General features: G+C 55.7%; 11 protein-coding genes across 11 annotated transcripts; 5 read left to right on the forward strand and 6 right to left on the reverse strand.

Moving 5' to 3' along the window:
• Positions 1–2: 2 nt before the first annotated feature.
• EV422DRAFT_503502 (ATPase, V1 complex, subunit F) lies at positions 3–533 on the reverse strand (the record flags this gene model as incomplete). The annotated part of the gene is made up of 3 exons (XM_053068347.1): positions 3–50; positions 162–425; positions 483–533. 3 exons carry the CDS (start codon positions 531–533, stop codon positions 3–5), a joined length of 363 nt encoding a protein of 120 aa, XP_052929671.1.
• An 879-nt stretch (positions 534–1,412) lies between these two features.
• EV422DRAFT_564014 (Sm-like ribonucleoprotein) lies at positions 1,413–2,349 on the forward strand (the record flags this gene model as incomplete). Its single annotated transcript, XM_053072145.1, has 4 exons — positions 1,413–1,461; positions 1,553–1,621; positions 1,720–1,838; positions 2,176–2,349. 4 exons carry the CDS (start codon positions 1,413–1,415, stop codon positions 2,347–2,349), a joined length of 411 nt encoding a protein of 136 aa, XP_052929672.1.
• Positions 2,350–3,144: 795 nt separating this feature from the next.
• On the forward strand, positions 3,145–3,862 carry EV422DRAFT_503503 (uncharacterized protein; the record flags this gene model as incomplete). The annotated part of the gene is made up of 2 exons (XM_053068348.1): positions 3,145–3,486; positions 3,722–3,862. The coding sequence occupies 2 exons, from the start codon at positions 3,145–3,147 to the stop codon at positions 3,860–3,862; spliced, it is 483 nt and encodes a 160-aa protein (XP_052929673.1).
• Positions 3,863–4,277: 415 nt separating this feature from the next.
• EV422DRAFT_583607 (uncharacterized protein) lies at positions 4,278–6,517 on the reverse strand (the record flags this gene model as incomplete). The annotated part of the gene is made up of 6 exons (XM_053073417.1): positions 6,439–6,517; positions 5,721–5,929; positions 5,381–5,658; positions 4,969–5,138; positions 4,699–4,897; positions 4,278–4,641 (listed from the first exon to the last, which is right to left on the reverse strand). The coding sequence occupies exons 1-6, from the start codon at positions 6,449–6,451 to the stop codon at positions 4,278–4,280; spliced, it is 1,233 nt and encodes a 410-aa protein (XP_052929674.1). The 5' UTR covers positions 6,452–6,517.
• Positions 6,518–6,883: 366 nt separating this feature from the next.
• On the reverse strand, positions 6,884–7,765 carry EV422DRAFT_157752 (uncharacterized protein). Its single transcript, XM_053064943.1, has 2 exons — positions 7,661–7,765; positions 6,884–7,583 (listed from the first exon to the last, which is right to left on the reverse strand). Exon 2 carries the CDS (start codon positions 7,566–7,568, stop codon positions 6,984–6,986), a length of 585 nt encoding a protein of 194 aa, XP_052929675.1. The 5' UTR covers positions 7,569–7,583; positions 7,661–7,765; the 3' UTR covers positions 6,884–6,983.
• A 1,822-nt stretch (positions 7,766–9,587) lies between these two features.
• Positions 9,588–10,530, forward strand: EV422DRAFT_157858 (uncharacterized protein). The gene is made up of 3 exons (XM_053064945.1): positions 9,588–9,834; positions 9,920–10,019; positions 10,088–10,530. The coding sequence occupies exons 1-3, from the start codon at positions 9,706–9,708 to the stop codon at positions 10,405–10,407; spliced, it is 549 nt and encodes a 182-aa protein (XP_052929676.1). The 5' UTR covers positions 9,588–9,705; the 3' UTR covers positions 10,408–10,530.
• Positions 10,531–10,618: 88 nt separating this feature from the next.
• Positions 10,619–14,393, forward strand: EV422DRAFT_157832 (Meckelin). Its single transcript, XM_053064944.1, has 16 exons — positions 10,619–10,629; positions 10,707–10,847; positions 10,963–11,065; positions 11,151–11,225; positions 11,293–11,422; positions 11,499–11,709; positions 11,780–11,900; positions 11,969–12,130; positions 12,223–12,414; positions 12,486–12,659; positions 12,751–12,933; positions 13,016–13,213; positions 13,287–13,437; positions 13,519–13,625; positions 13,732–13,831; positions 13,913–14,393. Exons 2-16 carry the CDS (start codon positions 10,840–10,842, stop codon positions 14,137–14,139), a joined length of 2,142 nt encoding a protein of 713 aa, XP_052929677.1. The 5' UTR covers positions 10,619–10,629; positions 10,707–10,839; the 3' UTR covers positions 14,140–14,393.
• Positions 14,394–14,746: 353 nt separating this feature from the next.
• On the reverse strand, positions 14,747–16,282 carry EV422DRAFT_515774 (uncharacterized protein). The gene has a single exon (XM_053069339.1). The coding sequence runs from the start codon at positions 16,019–16,021 to the stop codon at positions 15,035–15,037; it is 987 nt and encodes a 328-aa protein (XP_052929678.1). The 5' UTR covers positions 16,022–16,282; the 3' UTR covers positions 14,747–15,034.
• Positions 16,283–16,344: 62 nt separating this feature from the next.
• Positions 16,345–18,543, reverse strand: EV422DRAFT_515776 (uncharacterized protein). Its single transcript, XM_053069340.1, has 2 exons — positions 18,385–18,543; positions 16,345–18,312 (listed from the first exon to the last, which is right to left on the reverse strand). The coding sequence occupies exons 1-2, from the start codon at positions 18,433–18,435 to the stop codon at positions 16,570–16,572; spliced, it is 1,794 nt and encodes a 597-aa protein (XP_052929679.1). The 5' UTR covers positions 18,436–18,543; the 3' UTR covers positions 16,345–16,569.
• EV422DRAFT_157984 (uncharacterized protein) lies at positions 18,533–19,278 on the reverse strand. Its single transcript, XM_053064948.1, has one exon. It carries the CDS (start codon positions 19,104–19,106, stop codon positions 18,663–18,665), a length of 444 nt encoding a protein of 147 aa, XP_052929680.1. The 5' UTR covers positions 19,107–19,278; the 3' UTR covers positions 18,533–18,662.
• Positions 19,279–19,359: 81 nt separating this feature from the next.
• EV422DRAFT_157955 (uncharacterized protein) lies at positions 19,360–21,178 on the forward strand. Its single transcript, XM_053064947.1, has 6 exons — positions 19,360–19,553; positions 19,629–19,842; positions 19,907–20,047; positions 20,115–20,286; positions 20,373–20,592; positions 20,662–21,178. The coding sequence occupies exons 1-6, from the start codon at positions 19,458–19,460 to the stop codon at positions 20,890–20,892; spliced, it is 1,074 nt and encodes a 357-aa protein (XP_052929681.1). The 5' UTR covers positions 19,360–19,457; the 3' UTR covers positions 20,893–21,178.
• The last annotated feature ends 121 nt before the right edge of the window (positions 21,179–21,299 follow it).

Below are 21,299 nucleotides of genomic sequence, written 5' to 3' on the forward strand. Positions count from 1 at the left end.
GTTTATGATCCTTCGCCGAAGAGTCTTTGCACGCGTTTCAAAACCGAGTCCTGCGAAAACCAAAAAACCGAACACCGTTAAATCTCGCGAATCGCTTCCCCTCACCACCAACCACCCCCAACCACACCCCCCCCCCCCCCCCCCCTTCCCCCGCAACGTACCTTCGACGGATCATAAGGCCTATCCTTACTCGGAATCTCCAACACAGTTGGAAACGCCTGCTCATAGTCGTCCAACAAATGCCTAATCTCATCCGCGACCTGCTGCGTAATCAGGATGATCGCAATGTCCTTGCGGGACGTGAACTCCTGAAACGTTTCTTCGACTTTGGGTAAGGGTGTTTTGGAGTCGACGACGAGGAAGTTGGGCTTGGATTTGGTGTCCATGTGCCCGATGCCCGCGAGTAGGAGGCCTGTCACTGAGTCCTGGGGAAAGAGGGGTTAGAGGGTGGGGAGGGAGGAGGGGAGGTGGGTTTTACGGACCTCGTCGCCGATGGCGGCTAGAAGGACGCGGTCTTTTTGTGGGTTTGCCATTTTTGAGGTGCTCGCCCTCTGGGTTTGAGGCCTAGATCTCTATCTTTTCGTAACTAGTTGTTTGATGTGTGCGTTTAGCGTGGATCTCTTTGGGTTCTGTAGATGGGAAACACAGAGGCAGGTGAGCGGGTGTTGGGGTTTAAGGTGGTCCTCCCTTCTCTTCCCCATGCAAAGTCATCGAGCCCATGCCGCGGACCACGTTCATTCATTGAGCAGCGTTATACAGCAAGCGGACTTCCTCCCGTGCAGGGTCCATCCTTCCATCCAACGACCATGGCTGGTTCCCACGCGATCGTCATCGTCATCCATCCTCTCTTTCAGAGGCTTTCACGCAGACTCTCCCCATCCAGTCCCTCTATCCCCCATCCACGCCTCCAGCCAATATCCCGATTCCCATGGCGCTGGTGGTGCTGGTGCGTCTTCCCACCGGTAATTGCGCGACCGACCCTGTGTCATCTTGACTCTCTTTTCCGGAGATATGAGGGGTTCGTCCCGTTCTGGTTCACCTCAGTGGATGGTGGGGATGGGTGTGAGGTATTGAAGAGTTATGTACGTACCTGGTCGTGAGGGTGTGCTGTGCGGTTTGAGAGTGCGTAAGGGGCGGACGTTCCAAGTTCCCACGGGAATGAGACGAGAAACCGCCTCGGCTGCAAAGTTGCCCAAAAGCCCTTCTTGCGTTCTCAGACCCGCAGCCCCAGTCGCAGACACCACCTTACATACAGTATATACAGTAGTGCTGTACATACAGACAGTACATATCCTTACAGCTTCGGACCGCCGCCGTCCGTCGTTTGAGCCGCCACTACCAACCGGAATTATCCTCACTCGAGTAGTTCATGCGACACCCATAGCAATTTCAGAAAACACAAACGAAAAGCAATGGACAACTTCTTACCAGGCTCGGCGAGTTTAGTGGATTGCGTCGACAGTGCGTTTTGGCCTCGAGATTATCCCACGTTGTGTCATGCGCAATGTTCATTCGAGGACGGTCTTCTTACCGTTTTGCGTTGATATTGCAGAGAAACTGCTGGTGATACTACGCGACAGCCGCAAACTGATAGGGTGGTTGCGGTCCTACGACCAATTCGGTATGTGGAGGGGATCCTCAATTCAAGAGGGTTGTCATGGTGCAACGGGTCAAGGGCTCAGCGCCGGCGATCTCACACCCCCCGTTCTTCCCTTACAGCAAACCTGGTACTGCAAGATACGGTCGAACGAACCTATGCGGAGGACAACACGTACGGCGATGTGTACAGGGGGATCTTCTTAATACGCGGGGAGAATGTTGTTATGTTGGGTGAGATTGTATGTATCGGTGTCTGGATCGAGGAGAGTGGACGGGGATATCGAGAGTGATGGGAAGTCGACGGGAGAGGAAGTGTTTGGAGGTTGGGATGTGTATCGTTGATGGAGTGGGACATCATGCGATGTGGGAGAGACCGCGAGGCGTGCCTTGTCAGCATGTCTCCGGCGCAGGAACCCACGAAAGCGGTGGCATGAGCAGACCTTACTAGACGGAACATGTAGGGAGTCCCGTCATGAACCACCATCCGCAGACCAAGGCGACAAGCATCTAATCCGAACGGCGGCGACCCTCCATCAAAGGCACTAACCACCACTCCTTCCCCTCCCTCACACCTAGGACAAAGAGAAAGAAACAACTGTAATGTCGACCCTCCAGCAAGTCCCCATCGAGACCGCCAAAGCGTCTGCAAAGAAAGAGCTCGACAGGCGGAAACGGAACGAGAAGGCCCAGAGGCGCGCGTTGCAGGAGAGGGGGTTCTCGGTGGATGGGGTCGAGGGGGATCAGTATTAGGGGTGTGGGGGATTGAAGACGATCAAAGAGGAGCGGAAGGTTCACTATTGATGGAGCGATGTTGGTGGTGGCTTGGCAATTCCTGGGGTGCCGTTGGTGAACGGACAAGTGCTCTTGCTATGTTTATGCCGTCCCATGATGGCCGCTATGTGGAGACCACATCCGGCCGCCCCGACGGGTGGCAAAGAGAAGCGCCGAGGAAATGCACATACCTTCGGACGAAATCCCGTGCACATCGCAGCACCACATTACATAGTACAGCACCCTGACTGTACATTGGGAAAGATCAAACACTTCGGGTGGACGTGGTTCAAGAAATACAGAATCACATCTTCCTTGTTGCGCAAAGATACCTTCGCTGGCAATGATGCATAATGGTTCGTTTCATATCGTCATAACACTCCCGCTGCAGATAAAATCCCTCACTACAGTACCCCCTACGTACCACCACCACCGGACTCCTCTTTCTCTTCGTCCGGACTCCGGTATGCAAGGGCGAGGAGTGTTGCACACGTGGGGAGGTGGTGTTGTCGTCGTCGTCGGAGGCTTTGGAGAACGAGCCGCACGCGTCTGTCGAAGTTGTTCTTTGCCCAATGCCCCGCCCGCCCCTCAGCACAACCGCCTGCCAGCGACGATTAGCACAACAGTCAGTGCAACACCCACCACACCAACCCTGATACCAACCTTGCATACCGGGATACCTCAGATACCCCTTCCACCTCGCTTCCTAATCTGCCACCTTTCACCCTGTCACAAAAACGCTTTTCTCCGACGCCGGACACGCCGATTCCAACAATGGGGCAACACCACACCCCTAACCCGACACCTCCACCATCCACCTCCCACCCCGCCCCCTCAACCCCCTCCCCCTCCTCCTCAAACGCACCACCGCAATCTCCATCACAACCACCACCACCAACCCCCGGCCTCCCCTTCTGGGAACAACGGCGCGCCGCCTGGACCGCCAACCACACGCCATACACGGAGAACCCCGCCCCCGTGACGGACCAGTGGATCAGAGATAACCCGGCGCTGGCGGATGTGGATGCGACGGCGTATGATGCGATTTATGCGGCGCTTGTGGAGGGGAGGAGGTTTGCGAGGAGGACGCCGTTGCCGTTTGTTACTTCTGTGCTGGTAGGTTCTGGATGGGAGAGAGAGAGGGGTGGCACTGAAGGCTGGGCCGGGCACGAGGGGCAAGAATTGCTTTCGGTTGACGAGCCATAGGCGAGCCTCGGCGAGCGTTGGAATTTCGCGAACCAAGCGGGCTTAGGGGAGTCGTGCGGTCGGGCAGGATGGTGGTTTTCATGCGTACATGCGAGCGATTCGAATATGCATCAACCAACCTCGCCCGATTTCCTTCCGTTCACAGGTCCACGGATGGAAAAAGGAAGGTCTCTGGGCACCCGCAACAGGGATAGGAGGATCGAACAGTAATCCGTACCCGCTCGCCGACTCGAATAGCAATTCGCAGAACGTCTCTTCTGGTGTCATTTCTGGGCAGCGGCAGTGAGCGAAGAGTGGAATGGGGTTGGTTTCTCTCATAGAAGGGATTGGCAAGGGGCTCTGCAACGGCCTCGACAGTGGCGGCTCGACGGGGAGAAGCATATCATATAGACAGCGGGACTGTCTACATTCGCACGGGGGGGTACAGATGCGCCATGAATTAGGGCACGCGAGGCTAACTAATAGAAGTAGGGATTCATGGAGGCGTTAAGCGCCCTAGCGTCATTAGGGTGCATAGTTTCCGTTGGGTAGTGTAGTCTTTGCAACAGCTCGATATCGAAAAAGGCTGACACCCCTGCTGTTGCGGCTTTGCACTCATCATCATTTGGTAAACTACATAATACAAGTTGCCATCATCGGCGATGCCTCCGGCAGAGGTACAATGATGTGGATGGCAGATAACCACCACGGAAAATTCTAGACTACTGGTTACGGGAGAATGCGTCTGGTCTGCCATTGCCAAGCATCACCGAACGCACAATCGAGAGGAAATTCTTGGTACTTAGGACGTCCCGATTGTGCACTTTCATCCGTAGTCGTAGTGGTCGTCGTCTTCCAGGAATCTCAAATGGCGTCCAGTCTTGGTTGATACATTCGGGGTTGGGGCAACCCACCAATCCATGGACGTATTCCATTCTTCCCCTTCTAGCTTGCCACGGCCGAGATGACAGCCGCCGTCGGATGTTTTTCTTCACACGACCGTGGCAGTTGGGGCACACGGACGACGTTCGATACTCATCTAGCAAGTAACATGGAATGCCGTTTCTCGCAAAGAGTGTGCGGAATCTGTTCCATGATGAGTTAGCATATTATAGTACATAAAAAACAATGATGGTCACTCACCCCTTGGTCTTCGATGACTCCTGAAAGCGCATCGTTTTCCCAGCATCGCTCCAATCACCCAAGATGACCGAAAAATGCTTTCCATACCGGCGTCGCATGTTCTTAATGAGCTTGCTCTCAGACTTTTGCCGCAGTGAGAACGCCTTGAATCTGCGAGCGACGTCAATCTCATCCCGGTAAAACTCATCCAGGGTGGGATCTGGGATATGGATGGATGTCAGCCCATGTATTACTAAATTTGAAGATCAAAATTGAAGTAGAACATCATACCCGCATGTACGTGATCCACAATGAACGCTGAGAACGCCTCGATGTGCATGCTCTTGTGCGACGGAATATGTGATTCCATCTCAGCGATGCCGGCATTGATCTTTTGCTCTCTCATGTCTCTTTGAAAGTACCGAGACTTTGTCTCGACCGCCCGTTGATTGGATGTGTATCTGATATGGGGTGGTGCATTGTGAGAACGCTGCAACCGAATGTCGCCGCAATGGGGATGGTGGGGATAGGGGCGGTGGGAGCAGCAGCGGAGACGGGGGGGTGGCGGGCGGAGACGGGGGGCTGGCGGGCGGAGACGGGGGGCTGGCGGGCGGAGACGGGGGGCTGGGGGCGGAGACGGGGGGGGGGGGGGGGGGGGGGGACAGCGGGGACAGCAGGGCAGTAGTAATCAACTGAAACGTACCGAAATGGCCGCTCCTTCTCGATGTCTCGACAGAACAGGAGGTCACGCTTGCCCGGATCAATGCAGACGATGTTTGGAGCCTCCCGTAGTTCCGCAATGTGGTGCTCAAAATACAGCTGCTTGACTTCTTCCCGCATTTGGGCCTTGCTGCGCTTCCGGGCCCGATACCCATACTTGAGCCCTGGCTTCTTGAAGTGGATGGTAATGGAATACCCGTCAGTGCTAATTGACCCATCGAACTTGAGACCAAGCTTCTTTCGATGTTTGAAGACCTTGTCCTATAATCCGTCATTCAGCGACGTAATCTGATTGAAATAAGCACATAAGGATAGAGACTTACATTCACGTTGATAAACTGCCCCCACAGCTCCCGCTTGCGTTCATCAGTGAGTTTTCCCATGCGACGTCTGCTGACATCCAGGATATGAGTACTTAGGATCAGCGTGTTAATCCGAACAGACGACTGGATTCGAGATTTGCGCAGTGGGATAGCGGAAAACAGCCGCATTCCACGGCGCTCATAGAGGCGCGAGAGGTCACAGTAGGCACCTGTGATGAGGCGAGGCAGGTGCGGACCATGATTAGACAAAAGAGGGCACCGCAGGGGGGGGGGGGGGGGGGGGGGGCGGTTTCGCGTTATGTTTGGCGCGCGGCGAACACGTCGGCGGCGCTGGTTACGTTGACGCCATGGCGGTGGGCAAGAGCATCGGTCGCGCCCCGGGCCCGCTGTGCGCGCACTGGCGGCGTCGTCGAGGCCGGGGGGGGTGGGGGCCCCGGCGAGAGATACCCTATATGATGGCGATATCTATAATCGATGCCTGGTAGTTTTCGCTGGTCGAATGATGACTCGGTGAACACCCTCAGTGGTTTGTGGGAGCCAAGCGTGCGGGCGCCCAGCGCCAACAGCGCATCGCGAACCACGTCGGCCGGGGTCCCGGCGGGCAGCCACTGGGCGTCGGTGTACCAAGTAAGGCGCTCGCTCGCGTCGCTGCGCAGCCACCCACGAGTTGGGGGGGGGGGGGGGGGGGGGGGGGGTAAATATACAGGATGCAACTCACTTAAATATGGCATTGCGTCCACCGCAAGGCTGTACGCAAGCGGTTCATCCTGGGGAGGAAACAGAGCCCATAACTCGTCGAGGAGAGTCTGCTCAAGTCGTGTGAGGCCGGCAAACTCCTCTTCCGTTGGGTACTCTTCAAATGTCGCGTACTTTGTGAATTGACGGACACGACGATAATAGTGTCGCCGCTGCGCTCTCCGGAGATGCCGTTCGATTTGCTTCAAACCAAGCTTTTCATTGACGTAGCGCAGAAACATTTGCATGAAATGCTCTTGTACGTTAACTTTGAGGTTTGTGAGGATGCTCGTAGCCGTGTACGCTGCGGTCTGTTGGCAATTTCGCATGCGGATGGGGACGAATCCGTGAACATTACAGTACTCTTGAACCCGTGGACGCAACTCTTGCGCAATGACCGGATTGCCGTTGTAGCCTGGATTGTTTAGCAGCTCAAATATCACGCTGATGTGCTTGTCCGTGATGTCCGGGAAATCGTGCAGAGGATGATCAGCTGTGGTGGGCAGACGTAGTAGTCAGGACATTGTTTCAAGAAATATACAGTGTAGTGTACGCCAAAAACTCACCAAGGTAGTACTTCAGGAAGAAGGTGGTGTGGCGCGCAAGGATGTGAACATTGCCGATGAATGTTCTGAGGCGCTCCCTTTGAACTTGATTCTGATGATTCTGATTATGGATTCGATGAAGGGAAACCTTGGTGCAGGCATGCGTCTGCGGGCGGGGTCGTTGAGCAGGGGGTGGAGGCGGGGGTGGAGGCAGGGGTTCATACACCAGGGATCCCGGTGTGCTGGGAAAACGGAAAGGGATGGGCGCGGGGAGGTTCAGTGGGCGCTGCAGACCCCTGTCCGCGGGTGAAAGCCCTCGCTGCGGCTGCTGCTGCTGCCCGTCTTCATCGCCGGAGCTCTCGCCAACCATGTCTGCAATTGCTTGGGGCAAGTGGCGATGGACAGAGGGCGGGAGCTCGAATCGTGGGGGTTGCAATAGTGTGGCTGGCAGACGTATGGGCAATCGCGGGGTAACCGGAGCAACCTTCCTCCTCTTCCGCCGTGGTGTGGTTGCTCCAGTAAAGATGCCACACCACAGGTGCCCCTGGAGCGCCTGGTGTGATGACATGATGGCTGTGCTGTGCTGTGCAGGCAAGTGGTGAGATCAAGGGGACCGAGCAAGGGGCCTGCTCTCGAGGAGGATCCAGGAATCCTGCTTACCTGCGATGTGTTGAAGGCTTTTAGAGGTTGGTTGGGGGTTTGCCTTGATGTGCGAGGGTGGAAGTGTGCGCAATTGTGGTTTGGTGGAACTACATAATATACCCGGTTTCTGCATGTTCAAAAGGGTCACCACGATCGCGATTGGCCTACTTCTCCACCCCTCCAACGTCTGACAGTCGGAGCGCGGGCCAGACCAGGGCAAACGACAGTGCAGCAGAATATAGGGGCGACAACGAACGCAGAGCACGAAACTAACCCTCTGTTGCCTCAACCAGTTCAACTGACGGCCACAGTGGGAGCTGCTGCTGGGAGCGCACGGGCGAAAACCCCCCTCTGTCGAGCCACGTCTGCTTTCAGAACCATGCATTCAGAGCTACGAAGTGGGGCCGGGGGGGGGGGAGCATGGGTAAATCTATAATGCGCGCCTAGAGCCTGCCATATTGTTTGTTGTAACGGTCTGGCTACCGTTCTGTAGATGCCTGTGCAGTGTCAACCTCATCTGGGTCACATCAGAGTTAAAAAGTCTACCACAGTCCTTAATTGGTAAAACAATGCACTCTGGCTCGTTGAACTGTTGTTCACGTCGCGGTAGATCCCCTCTTTGGAGTTTCCGAGACGAGCGAGCTCTAGTTGAGGTGCGATGAAACGAGTGAACTCCTTGCTCCGCTTGCCGCTCCGACTCTCCCGGGGAAGAGGTGAAGCGGGACGTAGCGAAGCCAATGGGGCCTGCATAGAGCTAACCCACGCCGACGGCCATATCCAATTGCAGCGTAGTACTCTTCGTGCCCATTCTCCTGAATCTGTTCGTTTTCCCGTTCGCACAATCTGCAGCGTCTTGGAAGTGTGTTTCCGGTCGGTGTCGGATTGAGAGGACATGTTCCTTATTCTCTGAGTGGTCACTGAATTTGCTAGGCGCTTTGCTGGGCAATCCTGAACTCACCGGGCCGCATCGGGTACGCGGAAGCCGTCCGTCGCCTCAGAGGCAGTTTGAGCAATCCTCTGTGGAACTTCTCGAATCCAAGCCAAAAGTAAGCCGCACTATCGTCACTGAACACTTCCTCGATTCAACCGTGTCACAACGATATGTTATATATCTATGGTGCGTTTATTATGCAGGCAATGTCCTCAGCAGCTGCAAAGGAGGCTGGCGTGGAGGGTTTTGGCGTGACGGAGGCGACAAGCGGGCGGGAGCCTCAGCGTTCGCGGGATTGCATTCTTTGCGAATCCGGTAGAACTCACTTTACCTAGAACACAAATGACTCTTTGGTTTCTCGGTGGTCAGCGGCTTGAGAGGTCCAGTGGACAGTGGCGCCTATACACTCTGGAGGTTCCAGAACTCTCCGCGAGGTTCCCGAGAATGGAGAAGCGTGGAAAGGCCGTACTGACAGTTTGACAGGATCGCGTGAGTCGTCAGTCGCGTTGCGTCCGTCCGACAAGAGATCGACAATACAGGCAGGCACTCGTTTCCCCACCCTTTCCGTCGGGATTCAGATCGCACTCTCACAAGCATAACGGATACACTCACAGCAATGCCCATATATCATCCACTATCATTATCAGCACTCCTGCTCCCACTTCTCACTCTCATCGTCCTCACCGTCACCCTTTCCCCTCCGTGCGCAGCCGCGTCTTCAGACTCTCTCACTAGCGTCGCTCTCGCCAACTCAGCACTACTATCACACCCCGTCCCGACGTGCCCTACAGGACAGTTCTGGAATTCGGTATTGCTAAAATGTGATGGGTGTGCCGCGAATCAGGTCGTTGGTGTTGGAGGTAGGGCGAGCGATAGCGTGCATTCGTGGCTTTGAGGCGAGCGGTGCGCGATGATCTGCGGGGAGTTGCGACCGCGGCGGAGGGTCCCCTGCGCCAGAGGGGAATATCCCTATTATGGTTCTGAGCGAGCCGCACCGAGCGTTGAAAAAAACATCGCGAGCGAAGCTAGCCACGCCCCTCTTAAAGCAGCCCAACATTCTTGTCGCGAGCTCGGACCGAGCGCTAAATCATTCGTCGATGGTTGATAGGTTGTTGATGGTTGTTGATTGTTGATGGTTGATGGTTGTCACTCTTCATTGAATTTAGGGAGATGCGTATGTGCATCTGGATACTACCGCGAACAAACGAACGGGACCGGCATATTGCCGGATCAGACATGTGTTGCGTGTCCTGCAGGGCAGGTAAGCAATGTGGGTCCAAACCACCATGTCCCTATACCTGATGTTTCTAAACCGATCGTGTCCCTTCATCTGAATGTGTTGATAGTACGCATCAGCAGACGAGACCTTCTGCCGCACCTGCATCCAACCCTCCGACCCATCCCTATCCGGCACCCAATGCACATGCGGCGTCGGAGAGTATCTAGGTATGTCCCCCACCTCACCCCATCTTCCCTCCAATATCCTTGAATCTAACATCCTCTACTATCATCAGTGGACAGAGACGCCGCCACTGCTCTCCCACTTGCATCTGCAACATGCACTCCCTGCCCCATCTACGCCTACCCAACGCGTAACCTCACGACCTGCATCGAATGTCCGCAGCACGTCATGCAGGCCGTCTATGCGGCCGACTCGGGAACGTATGAGTGTGTGTGCCGCGGGGATTTGGGGTTTAGTGAGACTCCGGTGGGTTATTTGAGTTCGGTTCCGTCTGTTGGGAGCGGGATCCCATCTCGAAGCGTCAAGTGCCCGTCATTCCCTAACCCCTCCCACGCCTCATCATCCAGCAAGACGGCACATGCATCGCCTTAGCCAGTACATCCGCCATCCAATCCAGAGTGCCCGCCTCAAGCATCTACACCGTCACTTACAGGGTATGATATCTCTCCCATTCCCTACATATGTAGCACTGTTCATCGATATCTACTTGACGGCACACAGGATATCCTAACTCCCAGCGGCACCTCGACAACCCTCACCGCCCGCTCCGACATCTTCGCATCAACCCTTATCGGCGCCGCTGCCGGCTGCGAGGTAACATATGCCCATCTCTTTCCCATGCCCCATTACATCCCACCACCCGCAACTCATCCCTATCAATCCACCATCAGTTCGACTGGGACACCGAATCCTGCCAACTCCTCGCGAACCTCTGCGTGCTGCAGCTCTACGACTCCTCGGCGTCGGCGTGTGCGCTTTACGCCCGGGTTGCGCAGGCTAAGGCGCAGGGGGCGGGTGAGGGTGATGAGTGAGTACGTTTGTGCGGGGAGGGTTTATGGGCGAAGCGGGGAGGAGATGGTTGGCGTTCAATGTGGGACGGCAGTTCGAAGCGGAGAGAGCTATTCTGACCCTATTTTTGTGGAACAGGTTAAGAGGCCTCCCACGAATATACTACGGGCTCGGCACGACGCTAGAGGACTCGACGACCGTTACGAGCCAGGTGGTCACTCTACCGGCGGGGTCAGATACGGTACGCCGCAAGCAGACGAAACGTGCAGTGCTTGTGAAGTTGATTGATGCCCCACTGAAGGATCAGCTGAACCTTCCTCCTACAGCTCAACCTTCTCCTCGGCGCCTACACACTCAACGGCACATTCCTAGGCTACGAGCCCGTCGGCGCTCAACTACAGGTTACATTCAAAATTCTCACCCCATCCCCAACTCTCGTAGATGCTAACGAGGTGAAACGATGCACAGTACTGCCTCCAAACCCCGATCGACCAAACGACCGCCTGGCTGAAAATTGGGCATAACTTTGAGGGTTCATGTCGGGTGAATCTGACCAGTCTCCTCCAGGGACGGGCAGGGGTTGTCTTTTATCAACTATGTGGGTGAAATATCATTCATTTCATCATCATATATACCGACACATCACTGACCCAACCATATCACAACCCCCCCAGACATCCGCGACGCCACCTCAACCCTCCTCCCGATCCCAATCCGCCTCACCAACTACCGCGCCACGGGCGCCCGCCAACCCAACCTCGACCCCGACCCGCTCAGCTACGGCTCGTCAACGCTGTTCCGGCGGTTCTTTGTCACGGATGGGGTCAGTGGGGTTGAGGGGGGCGTAAGGAGGGCGGTTAGGGGCGTGCAGGGGGTGCGGGTTTGGTGAGTTGACCGTGCAGGGCAGGAAGGGGACTTGGGGTTTGGGGTGGGGCCTGATGGAGTTTTTTTGTAGGATAAGAAAAGCGCCCGGGGCGAGGAGCGTGTACATCCCTGTTGTGGATCTCACGTACTTTGAGCGGGACGTCAGCACGCTCTCGGGGGCCGACGGGGGTTCCGATGTCTCGTTTCCGCAGGTAACTTCTTACATCCCCCTCCCCGTACACATCTTTCAATGTTGACATTCCTATCATGATACAAACAGGTGACATTCGAAATGCACTACACCGCCCCCCTCGACTCCTTCTGGAAAGCCGTCAAGATCGTATTCGCGCTCGTATGCGTGTACGCCGGTTTTCTGGCGCTGTATCGCGCGCGGGCGTGGAGCGCGCGGAATCTGGGGGCGGGGGAGGGGTGGGATGTTCAGGTATGTCATATCATCCATCCGCATCATCCACCCAGGATCATATTTGGAGAGGACAGAATCTAATGTTGACATGATTTCTTTTTTTTTTTCAGTTTTTCGGCAGATGCATAATAATCCTCGCAGGCAGCCTCGCGCCCCCCGTCATCTTTCTCCTGCTCGGGATCTCCGCCTACTGGTTCTTCGCGTTCAAAAACACCGCCAACGCGCTGGACCACCTCTTACCGTGGTCAAGCGGGGATTTGAGCACGTTTAGTGCTGTTGGGGTTGTTGCTCTCTGCTGCTACGTAAGTCTTACTTTTTTCCATTCCTATGCTATTTATGATTGTTAATAAATTGATCACCCTTTTTTTGGAAGGCATTGTATATCCTAAAAGAACTGCACGCCCAATGCACCGCGGATATCTTCTTCATTGATTGGGAGCAGAGCAAAGGACGGATCTTGAGGAGTGGAGATGAAGGCAAGGCGCGGTTGGCGCCTGTGAGTGTGTGGCGGAGTATTTTTTTGATGAATGTCTGGGATGATATTCAGGTTCGTGTTGGGGATATCATCTATCAATTGGTGGGCACTCTTGCTTCTTGTGTGGGGACTTCTTGACTAATGGACGAGATTTTTCGAATAGACACACAGACTCGTCAACATCGAACTCAACCTCCTCGCCATGTTCTTCATCCTCGACACGCTTCAAGTCCGGTACGCCGCCACCCCGCAGCCCGACCGGCAGGATCTCACGCCCGGTCCCACTAGTCCAATATTGCTGTTTGGCGTCGAGGGGATGGTTTGGCTTGCTCTCTCCGCTGCACAGGTATGTAATGGTCCCGCCCTCTACTGAAGGGCCCATGATCACCCCCCAACTGATATACGAATACGCGACACAAAACATGTAGGCATTATTCCGCCACCTCGTCCACGACCGCTTCTACCGCAACCGCCTCCTCAACTTCATCGACGTCCTCTCGATGGCCAACCTCTCCGTGTTCGCCTTCGACGAGCAGTGCCATGGGTACTACATCCACGGCAAGAGCGTGCATCAGTGTGCGGATACGAGTGTTGCGGAGCTTAATGGGTTTCTGCGGAAGGAGCAGGTGAGGAACGCGGATGCGCAACGTTTGCTCGTATTGGGTGGTTTTACAGAGTATTGACTTTTTTTTTGTGAAGGCGGACCTGGTACCACGAAGAGGCCTCCAAGGCTCCGACCAGCAATGTTTCGAAGTCCTCGCACAAAAAGAGTTTCGCGCGGCGTTTAATAAAGTCTACAGGGCGGTTATCGCGGATCTGGATCGGGGGGATGGGGCCGCGGCGAGGGCTCGTAAGTCATTCATCTGGCGAAACTCGATCCTTTTTGATGCGCCCTGACATCCTCTTTTTGATGTTTTCGATTTCTCTGAAGAACGCCTGACGATGGAACCCCGCGCGCGCCGCTTCACGGGCGCCGACGAGGAACGTGTGCGCGCGTATGAGACCGTCAACCATTTCCTCAAATCGTTTTTCGACCAGGTACCAAAAGCACGTCACCCTATCAACTTCTCTCATTCACTTTCGCACATACATACATACATACATGCATAACGTGCTAAACGAAAACTCTCTCCCTCTACCGCAGAATCTGAAAGATTACCCTTATGTCATCCGCACCCGGACGTACTTTGAGCGGTTTCTGGCCAAGACGCCGGATGTGTCGCATACAAGCGTTCTCTTCCACGGTAAAATTCTAACCCTCGCCCTGCCTGTCCTTCTCTCCCCCCAACACCCCACTCACACCCCTCCCTTATGTTTCCCACTAGACACGACAGCAACCCCCTTCACCCCGCTCCTCCTCCGCGGCCTCGAACCGCACCTCCTCCTCCTCTACGCCCTGCTCTTCACGCTCGTCTCGCAGGCCGTGGACTCGACGGGTGTGGCGGTCGTGGTTGTGTATGGCGTCGATGTGGCGGTGAGATGTGGGAGGAGGCATTTTGGGAGGGGGAATGTGGGGAGGAAGGGGTTGATGGATGGGAAGTTTTTGGTTTAGGCTGTGGGATGGAGGCGGTGGGATGGAGGTGTACGTAGGGAGGAAAGGGGCGAGAGTTGGAGGACGCAGGGGGGACATTATCTACATTTATTTACATGGACAGTTTTGAGCAGCGGGACTGGGTCTGAAAGCTTGTTCGTAGCGCATCGTTTTCCTGGAACATGGGCGACAACTCCGCTGATCACGTACTTGCGTTCGGGTCAAGGCGAAGTTGCCACTTTCCGGATGTATTCATAACCTCAGGCTTTCAAGTCATACACCTTCGCAACATCACATATGGGGGGTCATTATCCTCTATTTATTCCCTATGAGCTAAAGCCGAGTTCGTCCTGAATAACTTGTTATTCTCTCCATTACGCCAAGTGCATGCAAATAAGAGGGGCAGCACATATACATATAACGATTTGTCTCCTGTGTCCTGGTTACTCGCCGCCGCCCTCGACAGCTCAGCACCTCCGAGCGTGCGTCTGCCGATGACTTGGCAAGCGTGCCGCCGTAGGAAACGGGTATGAACCTCACCCGGTTTCCCCGCCGCGGTGAGTTCCGACAAAATCCCACATCACCCCGGAATCACCTCCACCCCCCCTCTCTCCTCCACCTGTCCCACCACCCCTGCCCCTCCACCCACCACCGCCGTCCATACATCACATAAAGCCACCCGACAACAGCCCCCGTCAAATGCGCCGCATGGTCAAACATCGCCCAGCCACGAACTAATCCAACAACGTCGAGACCGACCATGAGCGGGAGGAGGTCGCCCATCGTGAAGTGCAGGCCGGGGAGGAAGATGATGCCGACGGGGAGGTGCGGGTACATTGCAGCGCAGCTGTGGATGTGGGAGTGGATGGTGAGTGAGAGGTGGGTAGGGTAGATTGTAGAGGTGGGATTGACCGACTTACCCCGTCAATGTCGCCCAGATAGCCCCACTAGCTCCCAAACTCCCCTTCACGGCTCTATACTTCCCCAACCACAGTGTGGTGAACAGATGACTCCCCAAACTCGCCAACACCGCCGCGCTCACATAAAACGCGCCCATCTGCTCCGTGCTCCCCAACACGCGATCCTGCAACAACGTCCCAAACCCATACAGCGCATACATATTGAACGTAAGATGCAGCAATCCTTCATGGCTGAACGCGGATGTCAGCAAAGTGTACGAGCGCCCGGAGAGAGGGTGGTGAGTGAAATGGCGGAGCATGAAAGGTTGGAGTGAGGGAATGCGCCAGAGGAGAAAGATGGTGGTGTTGAGGCCGATGATGCTGTATACCAGCTTGAGGGAGGGTTTGGCGGTGTCCCAGGAGTGGGTGAGCATGGATTTGATCCGGAAGAGGGGTTCAGGGAGGTAGGTTTCCCAACTACCCGGTTTAGGTTTCGTGGCGGGTGTCGATGATCTTGAGTCGGTGCCGAAGAAGGTGTCGAGGTTGAATAAGGCACCCAGCTTGGTTTTGTCTTCGGCTGCCCAGCGTCCGCGTGCGCGTTCGTAGGATGCGACGCCGAAGGATAGGCCCACGACGGCGAGGGAGAAGAGGATAGGGCGGAGGATGGTGCGCTTGGGGCTGGATGTGTGGGGGATGAGAGATGGGTCGGTGGGGGGGTGGTCGGTGGGGACTTGCTTCGCTAGTTGTATTCTGCCGAGTCGCTGACCTTGTTGGGGAGGGAGAGGGGATGGGGATGGGATGTACTGTGGTGGGGTATCACCCACCCGTCTTGATTTCGGCGGAGGTGTTCGCAGGAATCTGTGTATTGAGCCTGCACTCGGCCGTTGTGATGCCATCGCTGGTACATGTCCGCGGCCTGCTCTTATTGCCTGTGCGCACAATTGCAACCCCATCGGCCGTATGCTGCACTGTTGTACCGACGTCAAGCCCAGAGCCCACGCCATGACTTCCAAGCGGTGTTTCCCTTTGTTTCGTTCCTTCGCTTGCCGACCGGTTTTCCAAAGGTATATCTATTTGGAAATCGTCCGCAGTGGGGACGATCGCAACCTGTGTCTCAACGATTGAAGGACTATGTGAGGTCGGTATTGAAACCAGGTTGTAGTTCTATATATATATGTAGACAGCGGACGGCTGCACATGCAGCGTGCGATTGAACAGGGAGGTTGTAAGTCGGCGGACAGTCCTGGGTTCTCTCGGGAAAAGAGCCACGGCGGAAGTGTGAAATTCGAGAAGGAAGAGCGGAGAGCGACTCGTGGCGCAGTTCCATTCGCACATCCATTCGCACCACACAGGGAGGTTTTCCTTCCGGCTTTCACAAACACAGGCATACCAGAGGGAGCTGGTTGAACATGATGGGGAGTGAACTCTCTACGGTGCCCTATGGATTGGATATGCTGCGTGATATACAAAAGAAGCGTCCAACAAATCTACGTAACAATGCATGATATGTAGTCCACCATAAAGATCGAAGGGACCCTCCCTCCACTCTCCTCTACTTCCTCAACGGATCCCGCACAACAACAGCCGTCCCCTTCATCGCCAACCCACTCCTCTCACTCACAGCCCACAATTCATACTGTACTTCCCCATCCTCCCCGTCATCACTCCGTTCCGTCCGTTCCGTCCTCTTCCCACACAACCGCACCTCCTCCCCCACAAACAACGGCGCCAGCGCCCTATACCCAAACTCCCTCACCACCATGCCTTCAGGTTTGCACTTCTCCAGCAGATCAAGGAGCAGTGTCGCAGTCAACGGGCCGTGCACAAGACACGCCGGATACCCCTCCACCTCCCTCGCAAATCTGTCGTCGTAGTGTATGAGGTGCGAGTTGAAGGTGACCGCCGAGTACCGGAAGAGGGTGACGGGGGTCGGTGTGAATGTGCGCGAAAAGTCCGGGATGGTTTTGATCTCCACTGCTCTCCGCTCGGGATTCGTATCCAGTTTGGGAAGGTAGACCAATGATCTCTTTTCAGTAACACACACACCCGCACTATTCTTTATCGTCTTGTCCATCCACACCAACACGCTCGGTCCCCTCCCCCCCATTTTCTTCTCAACGCGGTCGAGGGTTGTGGTCTGTGTTACTGTTTCGGTCGTGTAGCGGAGCGGGTTGTGAGGGTTGAAGGTGAAGGAGCCGCCGGCCCACATGCGTTGGATGTAGGGGTGGGGAGGAGCGAAGTGGGTGTCGTAGCCGTCCGGGGCGAGGAGGCGTTCAGGGATGTGGGGGGGGAAGAAGGCGAGGTGAAAGGCGGGGGGGATGGGGGTGCCGAGCGTGGGGATGGGTGGGGTTGTAGCAGGCATTGAGGTGGAACCTATTGTTCCGTTTGGTTGACCGGGTCCGTTTAAGTGACCGCCCTGGAGCGTCAATGTCAGCAGGTGTCCGTGTCCAGGCGCTATCTGATCGTGATCTACGAGTCGTATCGACTTGACCTCCTCAATCCACGCCTCAAGCCTTGCATCTGCGTCCGCAACATCAACCGCGCTCGCGGCAGTCGTAGAGAACATAAACAGTTGTTTTGCTTTTGGTGGAGGACGCTGAGCAGGCCGCACATAAGGCCGCTGCCTATTATTATACGGACTTGGCGACCGATGGTTCTCCCACCCCTGCGACGCCACAACCGGCGGCGAAGGCCTCCGCACATCCCTCGAGTTCTCCCACGGATTCCTCGCCCTCAAAATCGCCTCCACATCCAGCCCTTCCTCAAACCTCCCCAGCATCCTCGCAATCGCCTCCCTCCCAACCCCATGCGTATTCATCTCCGCCATCGCATCCACATCCCGTTCCATCCACCACCCCGTCGTGGGTTCCACAATCTTCACCGTATAGCCCCTCTCGACCGCCGCAGCGACGTACGGCTGCGCTTCCCAGGCCTGCATGGTGGTGTTATCGATGATTACGGGGGATATACCCCGGTCGAGGGCAGCGAGGGCGCGGGATTGGTTCCAGGTGTGGGCGTGGGTGAGGTGGGATGGGTTGAATTCGTAGGCGCCGGTTTGGGGGGAGATGAAGTAGTCGTCGGTGCTGAGGATTTGGCCGGTGGGTTGTTGGCCGTTGATAGTGTCGCTGAAGGTTTGCAGAAGCCGCCGTGCTTCCGTTGACTTGCCTGACCCCGGTGCGCCCCTCATGATAACCAGAACTCTCTCAGCAACCCCGCGGTGCCCATTTCCACCGTTCTGTCCCACTATGGATGCCATGGTCGAAAGGCTATTTGCAACAAGGACCGTCCGCGAGTGCTGTGGTTGGAATGAGTGTTGAGTGAGCGATCTCCGGGATGGCGCTAGACGCAAGTGTGAGAGTGGACGGACGTAGCGAATGGGTTGTTGCAGACGACGGGCCGGGAGGAGCCTCAGTGACATTTGCCCGGTGGGTTGAACTAGAAGCGGAGGGCTTGCAGGTAGAGTCCAGTTTATATATCCCTGGGGGGGTGGGGTGGGGCAGAAAAAAAGGGGACGAGGAAAGAGGAGGAGAAAGCGTGCGCGGCGAGAGTTGAAAGCCTTGGACCACTGGCTGAAAGGGCTGAACACTCCACTGCAACCTCACGGCCACAGCCGGGCAACACACAATGAAGGTTCCAACCGTCGACTCAACCCCCTACTCGCTCGCAGCAGTCGCCCTCGCAGCCTCGGCACTGACTGTCTCCTCCATCCTCCTCGCCCAGCGCTTCAACAAGCAGGCTCGCATTCAGCGCATAAAGGACGAGCTGGCGGAGGCTATCGCTCAGTCCGACAACAGCGACGATACGGTTACGAGGCCGCGACCGAAGGATAAGAGGCCGAGACTCCCTGTGGAGAGAACGCTCGACGAAGGGTTGATTAGGGAACAGTTGGCGAGGAACTATGCGTTTTTGGGTGAAGAGGTGGGTTTCCCACCGCGGCGACACTATGGGCAGTACAGTAGCGTGGGGCGAGAGGAACGAGGTGCAGGGATGCTTGAGGTTGATTTGCGATGGACTTGCGAGCGGGGCGAAGACGACCAGAGCGAACGCCTTCGCGAATGAAGCGAGGCTGGCGAGCCATAGGCCAGTCATCGAGAGAGCGAAGCGAGTTCCGCGCCGCAGGCGCAATACTGGCGCCGACAGGGAATAATGGAGGTTTTCAGGCGAGCGCAACTAGCTCCCGCATTGAACTGCGGGGGACAGGCGAACGGGTCGTTTTTATTGCATGTTGGCCGACAATTCTGTAGCTTATCCTACCGTCACACATCAACCAACCAACGCATTCACTAATGGGGGACCCAATCATGGCAGGGCGTGGCGGATGTGCGGAAAGCGTTTGTTATAGTGGTTGGACTGGGCGGAGTCGGTAGGAGATTTTGACCTCTGACGAACGGAAACTGGATTCCGGGACTGATCAAAACCTGTTGCAGGGAGTCATGCGGTATGTTGAGGACGTTTCCTTGCGAAACAGAGGAGCAGGAACTAGCTCATATCAGGATGACCACACAGGCACATATGCTCATGCGATCAGGCGTCGAGGTACGGGCCCTCACCATTCACTTTGCCTCCTGCCAACCAACAGCACGCTAACACCCCTCATCCCGCATCCCCCAGCGCCTCCGCCTGATCGACTTCGACCAAGTCTCCCTCTCATCTCTAAACCGGCACGCCGTCGCAACCCAAGCCGACGTCGGGATCCCCAAAAGCACCTGTCTCGAGCAGCACTTCAAGCAGATCGCGCCGCACGTCGAGATCGACGCCCGCAATGAGCTGTTCACGCTGGATGCGGCGCCGGAGTTGTTGGGTGGGAGGCCGGATTACGTTCTAGGTGAGGGGTCAGTCTCTCTTTTACAACTTCTATACGGCAGTACCTTACATTTCTGTTGGGACAGACTGCATCGACAACCTCAACACCAAAATCGATTTAATCAAATACTGCAAAGACAACAACCTCCCCATCATCTCCTCCATGGGCGCGGGCGCCAAAGCCGACCCATCACGGATCCAGATCGCCGACATAAGCGAGACATTCGGTAAGTCACCCTCCCTTCCCCTTCCTCACCCCCTCACCTCACTCACTCACGCATGTGATACACCTAGAGGACCCACTGGCCCGCGCCACCCGCCGCGGCCTAAAACTCAAAGGCGTCGAAAGCGGCGTGCCTGTCGTCTACTCCACCGAGAAACCGGGCGCTGTTAAATTGTTGCCGCTTGAAGACGATAAAGTCGAGGAGGCGAAGGAATACTCTGCTCTGCCTGATTTTCGTGTCCGGTAAGTCTAACATGATCCCTGCCCCCCCATCACCCTGGGGACATATACATGTATATTGACTATCTCGACTCGATTATCTTTTGAAGCATCCTCCCGGTCCTCGGCACCCTCCCCGCCCTCTTCGGCAACTCCATGGCGACCCACGTGATCACTTCCCTCGGCAACTACCCCACAGAACCGCTCGCCATCAAATGTCGCGAAAAGACGTATGCGCGCCTGCATCGTGATTTGGTGAATAGGGAGAAGAAACATGGGGGTGGGGCGATGGGGTTGAATATTGCTGATGTGGGGTATATTTTCGAGGAGGTATGGGATAATACACTTGCTGCTGTTAGTCCCCCACTCCACACTAATCACATTGTCTTGCACACAAAGATATGGCGCGGTCGCTCAGCCCTCTCCGGCACCTTCGAAAAGCTCGCCCTGCTCCGATGGGACTCGTCGCAACCGATCTCGTTCCAGAACATCGTCTGTCTCACGCGCGCGGAGGCGGAGAAGCATGAGAGGGTGCCTCCAGGGGAGCTGGCGGGGCATTATGGGGAGGAGGTGCTGAAGTTTGTGAGGGGACGGTGGGAGGAGGAGAGGAGGGTTGGGGGGTGGAGGTAGAGTTGCGTGGGTGGTTGGAGTAGGGGTTGAGGTGGAGGGAGGCACGTGGATCTGCTCTGAGATGTATAGTGTAGGGCTTATAGCGGTGTCTGTTTCAATATGTTAGATAGAGGCTGGCTTTATACCGGGTACGGATCGGAAATGCACTCCGCACCCTCTGAGCGTATCACATTTTCTCAGGGCCGTTGTGACTGATCTTCATGGATGTAGTGGGGGGGCGTTCCTGCACACCTCAAACATACAGTACTGTATACATGTACAGTATATAAACATATAGTCCATAACGGCAATCCCCATAGCCAATAATAGCGGCACATATCCGGATAAGTGAATTCAGTTCTACGATACAAAAGGAAACGACATGGGTCGGGAGTTACGCACGGATTGGTCTGTAGAGTGTGCATCAT

Source organism: Fimicolochytrium jonesii (genome assembly GCF_025526975.1).
Source record: "Fimicolochytrium jonesii strain JEL569 chromosome Unknown EV422scaffold_2, whole genome shotgun sequence".
Lineage (NCBI taxonomy): Eukaryota > Fungi > Chytridiomycota > Chytridiomycetes > Spizellomycetales > Powellomycetaceae > Fimicolochytrium > Fimicolochytrium jonesii.